This window comes from Zingiber officinale, chromosome 2A, assembly GCF_018446385.1.
Source record: "Zingiber officinale cultivar Zhangliang chromosome 2A, Zo_v1.1, whole genome shotgun sequence".
Classification (NCBI taxonomy): domain Eukaryota; kingdom Viridiplantae; phylum Streptophyta; class Magnoliopsida; order Zingiberales; family Zingiberaceae; genus Zingiber; species Zingiber officinale.
Genome location: NC_055988.1, coordinates 144104036 through 144109488, shown reverse-complemented (window position 1 = coordinate 144109488; position 5453 = coordinate 144104036). Strand labels below are relative to the sequence as shown.

The window sequence follows — 5453 nt, the reverse complement described above, 5'->3', positions numbered from 1 at the left end:
ATTTAGTAAACTGTGATACTTAACCTTTTAACATAATTTAAATTTTGATTAAAAAAATCTTTTAAAACATTTTTGAATATTTTTGTGTATTTATAGAAATTATTCTTTACATCTATTATTAGTAGTCTTTAATGGCCAATTTAATATGAATATACAGATTGTCTTACTATTTTACCCTTGAAATTTGAACGGACGGTTCGATGACCTTCGACGTGGACCTCAAAGATGGTCGAACCATTTTAATCCGACGGTGAAAATGTACCAGAAATTTGTTAAAGGAGTGGCAGTCTCGTAATTTTGTGCAATATAGCGGCCTTCTGATTAAATCGAAATTTAAACCTGCACAGCGGTTAACGTACCGTATCGGATCCGACCACGTCATCACAGCGTTCCTCTGCTCCTACAGATCCTATATACTAGCAACTGAATAACACGTGGCAAAACTTAAAATTACAAATTCATCAAATCACAGGTCGCCATGTGGATCAGATCACTTTTAATTACCTCCCATTTCGTGACTAGCCCCTCTACTCGCCATAACTCGTTTCCAGCACGGACTCGTTTGAAGGTTTTACCTTCCTTAGATTAAACGGGGCCCGCAGAATTCATTGGAGGGTATGTCGTGGGTGTTATTGTGGGAGTAAATTTGTTTTCAATTTTCTTTTCTCTAACCTAGGGTTTTGTTGTGCCGTTCGGTGGGCGCACATTTCCTCTGCGCTTCCATTTCCACTCTATAAAAGAACCCCTTTCTTGACCACATTTTCTCTCTTCAAGTTTCGTGAGATCTTTTGGGATCGCCATTCTCGTTCGATTTCTTGCTTCTCGTTGGCGACGTGGGTTGCAGCAGAGCAAGATGTCGCTGAGGCCGAGCGAGAGGGCGGAGGTACGCCGGAACAAGTACAAGGTCGCTGTCGACGCTGAGGAAGGACGGCGCCGCAGGGAGGACAACATGGTTGAAATACGAAAGAATCGTCGGGAGGAAAGCCTACAGAAGAAGCGACGGGAGGGGATGATGGCTCAGTCGTTTCCTCAGCCGGTCCACACCTCTCCGGTGGAGCAGAAGGTGATCTTTCTTCCTATGATTATTTTATTTTATTTTAAAGTTTCATTTGGATTCGTATATCGATGTGAACCCCCATTGACTTCTGTTGTGTCTTAATCCGGATCGGTTGGATCGATAGTGATAGGGTTAGGGTATTGGATATGGAACTAGTAATTTATTAATTTGTTTGATTTGATGATTTGCAGTTAGAAAATCTTCCGGTGTTGGTCGCAGGTGCTCATTCTGATGACACTTCTATGCAATTGGAAGCAGTTACGAACTTTCGTAAATTACTCTCAATAGGTATTTGATGATCATTCATTTTGCTGTGTTGTATCGCTTTCGTCTTTAGTTCGATAAGTTGACCATTCTGAATAATTAATTTTGTTTTTACCTGGTATTTATCTCGTCAGAAAGAAGCCCTCCAATCGAGGAGGTGATACAATCTGGGGTTGTTCCTCGATTTGTTGAATTCCTCACGAGGGATGATTATCCTCAACTTCAGGTCAGTCGGATTCCATGTCATATTAAATTAATGTTTTCTTTTTCTTTGTTAACTCAAGCTTATATGACAGTTTTTGTTTGCATGCTGTAGTTTGAAGCTGCTTGGGCTCTCACCAATATTGCGTCTGGAACTTCTGATAACACAAGGGTTGTAATAGATAGTGGAGCAGTCCAGATATTTGTTAAACTTCTCAGTTCCCTGAGTGAAGATGTCCGTGAGCAGGTATGTACTTCCGCAGATTGGTGTTTCATTGATAGGTTTGTGTGCTTTTGTTATGAATAGTTTAGCTAATCCATTGTATTTTATCTAGGCGGTATGGGCCTTGGGGAATGTAGCTGGTGATTCTCCGAAATACAGAGATTTTGTCCTTGCCAATGGAGGGCTATTTCCTCTCCTGCAACAGCTGAACGAGCGTGCAAAACTCTCCATGTTAAGGAACGCCACATGGACTCTTTCTAATTTCTGCAGAGGGAAGCCACAACCAGATTTTGAAATGGTATTTGTTTTTTTTAAAAAAAAGTCTCAGTTAGTCTTTTTGTTATATTCTCATATACATTTGGTGTTTATATTAATTTCTTCCATGCATTTTGATCAGGTTAAGTCTGCTCTTCCGGTCCTTGAGCGATTAATTCATTCCAATGATGAGGAAGTGCTCACAGATGCATGCTGGGCGTTGTCTTATTTGTCTGATGGCAGCAATGAGAAAATACAAGCTGTACTTGAGGCTGGTGTCTGTCCTCGTCTTGTAGAACTACTACTGTATGGAAGCATTGACCTTGTTCATTTGCATCACATTTTTGTATCTTTAAATGATTAATTCATTTAAGTTTATGGCAGCCATCCATCACCTTCTGTGCTTATTCCAGCCCTTCGCACTGTGGGTAACATTGTGACGGGAGATGATATGCAGACACAGGTATGTTAAAGTACCATTGTTGGTTTTCATTAAGTTTTTCTACTTGATTTGTTTGCTTGTGGGCTTCATCTTTTGCTCTTGTTTCTGATGTGAGTTATCCGTACTAGTGAGCTAGGATGCAAAAGAACCATGCTTATTTATGGGACATGCCTGGCATTTCATAACTATGATTCACTTTTCTTTTACTCTGATATCCATTATCCTGTTTTCCCTTTTGACTTTATTTTTAGAAATTAGTATTCAGTGCCTCGGTGACTTTATTTTATACTCTGATATGTTCCGTGTACAGCATGAACAGAGCTATTAGATTTAACTTCTTTTTTTTTGTATATCTAGAATGGAATCCATAATAAATTTGTTATGTTGTGTGCTGCCTCATACTAGATATCTGATTATATATGCAAAGACTTGAAATTGTCGATAAATTTATATGCTTATGTTCATGTCTAATAATCTAGTTCATATGAAAATATAACATCAAAAAGATATGCTTCAAAATACATGGGTTCTTCCATCACAAGTGCCACCAATAACTTAAATATTTAAATTCTTTCTTCAAGGAGTAGACAGAATTTGTACAATATTTGCATAATATTTAACTGCTACAAATATAAGTAGCAGTATTTGTAATTCACTTATATTTATTCTCACGTTCCAAAATGTATCTTTGACTTTTTGCTATATGCCATCTTGATTTTAATTGTAATTTCCTTTGTTATTGTTTTTGTTTTCAGTATGTGATTAATCATAACGCTCTTCCCTGCCTCCTCAACCTCTTGACTGACAATCACAAAAAGAGCATAAAAAAGGAAGCTTGTTGGACCATATCAAACATCACAGCTGGAAACAAGGAACAAATACAGGTGAATTTTATGAGCATTAAAAATGGCAAATCATCTAATGCATGTTTATAAGGGTTTGCCAACAGTTTGAAAACAATGATGCAGCTGTTTTTATCCTTGTATTTCAAGGATAACAATGTCCACTATGAAATTTATCCTTGTGCATATAATGCATGTGAATTCATCAATTTTGCAAACGAAGATTCTCCAGTGTTTTTTGCTTGTAATTAGAAGTCGAAGATAGTTTTTGTTTCCACTGGAGTGTCCCTAAAATTATAACTACTACTTATCTAACGTGTTGGTGCATTCCACTAGTTGGCTTGAGAGACTAATTTCTACTATTCATGGCATCTTTTTTTTTTCTTAATTGTTAACTTTAAACCTAAGAAGTTCTCATTTGTTAATGCAATTGGCTAAATATTTAGAAACTTCTTCCCCTTCATGTTTACAGTAATAAAAACATTTATGAAATGCTGCAGGTTGTCATATCTGCTGGTATCATTGGTCCCCTTGTGAATATAATGCGAACTGCAGAGTTTGATATCAAGAAAGAGGCAGCGTGGGCCATTTCTAATGCCACTTCGGGTGGTACACAAGAGCAGATAAAGTATGTAATTGTTATTTTTTTTTTCATTGAACTGTTCAATTTACCCTGGTCAACTGAAATTTGTTGGTTTGAGCAGGTACTTGGTTAGTCAGGGCTGTATCCAGCCCTTGTGTGACCTACTCGTGTGCCCAGATCCAAGAATCGTCACTGTTTGCCTGGAAGGGCTTGAAAATATCTTGAAGGTTGGCGAAGTGGAGAAGAACTTGGGTGCTAGTGGCGATGTCAATTTATATGCTCAGATGATTGACGAAGAGGGCTTGGAGAAGATTGAGAATCTTCAGAGCCATGATAATACTGAAATTTACGAGAAAGCTGTGAATATTCTTGAAACTTATTGGTTAGAGGAGGAAGAAGCAGCAATGCCTACAGCTGATGCTGCTCAAACTGGATTCCATTTCGGGAACAACGACCAAAATGGAGGTCCTCATGGAGGCTTCAACTTCAGTTAAACAATGGTAGGAAGTTGATTCCAAATGTTTTCAAATTACGTGAATTATAATTGTTACAATAACCCACTAGTTCCAACTATCTGAAACAGCTCTATAATTTAAATATGCAAATAAGAATTTCTACATTGCAGGTGGTATTCTATGGAGGTGCAGGGATCGTGTCTCAGTAGCTGGAGATGGTTCCAGTTCAGAGTCCTCATCGGGCAAGTTGCGTCAGGGGTCAAGGTTTGAGGTTGAGGTCGAGGTTGGGTCAGTCGAGTCCAGTCCAGTCTGTTAAAGTGGGACCAATAGAGTAAGGCCTTTAACGAAAGATGACACTATGTTGCACAATCAAATGATCACATGGCTTAAGCTTAATGCAACCCAATGGAAAGGAGTTCTTGTGATGAATTAGTTTAGGGCCTGGATGCCATGTTTTTGCCTCAGAGTATGAGCATTTCCAAGGTCTCAGTTGAATTTGTTACTGGTTAAGAGTCATTCTCTCATTGATGGCAGGTCATGTTTTATGGCCTTCTCCAGTCATGTTATGGGTGTCAAGAAAGATTGTACTGATTAACATTTGCTAGTCTCTTCAGTTGATGTTCGTCAGTTGAAAGTTTATTGCTTTTACAAGATCATTTCCTTCTGGAATTCATTTGGTCGATGTTAACAGGACCTTTTTTGGCTGTGTTGATGAACATGTTTGTTGGATAATTTGTCGGAGATATGTAGGAATTAGTTGAATTTAAATTCATAAAATTAAATTCAATTTATCTATTTAAATGACTTTAGCTGATAATCTTAGATTGTCAGTGGGACTGATTTTTGTCCAGTGTTGAGCGCAGATTGGTCGAGCAGACAGAGAGTCCGAGCGGGTAGGTCGATCGAGTAGGTAGTATAGCTGACTATGCTGTGTAGCAAATCAAGTAGAGCGTTCGAATGAGTGAATGGTCGGACGGGCGTGCAGTTGAGTGGAGGAAGAGGCGAAGTGAATGAGCGAACGGGGCGAGTGGTCGAACAAGTAGAGCGATCGAGCGAACTGAGCGAGCGACCGAGTGAATTAGCGGTTGAGTGAACACAGAGTTCGAGTGAGCGGATGATCGAGGCTTGCGA

General features: G+C 38.9%; 1 protein-coding gene across 1 annotated transcript; it reads left to right on the top strand.

The window, feature by feature from the left end:
* Positions 1-724: 724 nt before the first annotated feature.
* Positions 725-4973, top strand: LOC122042507 (importin subunit alpha-1b-like). The gene is made up of 11 exons (XM_042602656.1): positions 725-1063; positions 1249-1345; positions 1456-1547; positions 1638-1769; positions 1858-2043; positions 2143-2306; positions 2385-2463; positions 3198-3326; positions 3785-3912; positions 3989-4367; positions 4493-4973. Exons 1-10 carry the CDS (start codon positions 854-856, stop codon positions 4359-4361), a joined length of 1590 nt encoding a protein of 529 aa, XP_042458590.1. The 5' UTR covers positions 725-853; the 3' UTR covers positions 4362-4367; positions 4493-4973.
* Positions 4974-5453: the final 480 nt, after the last annotated feature.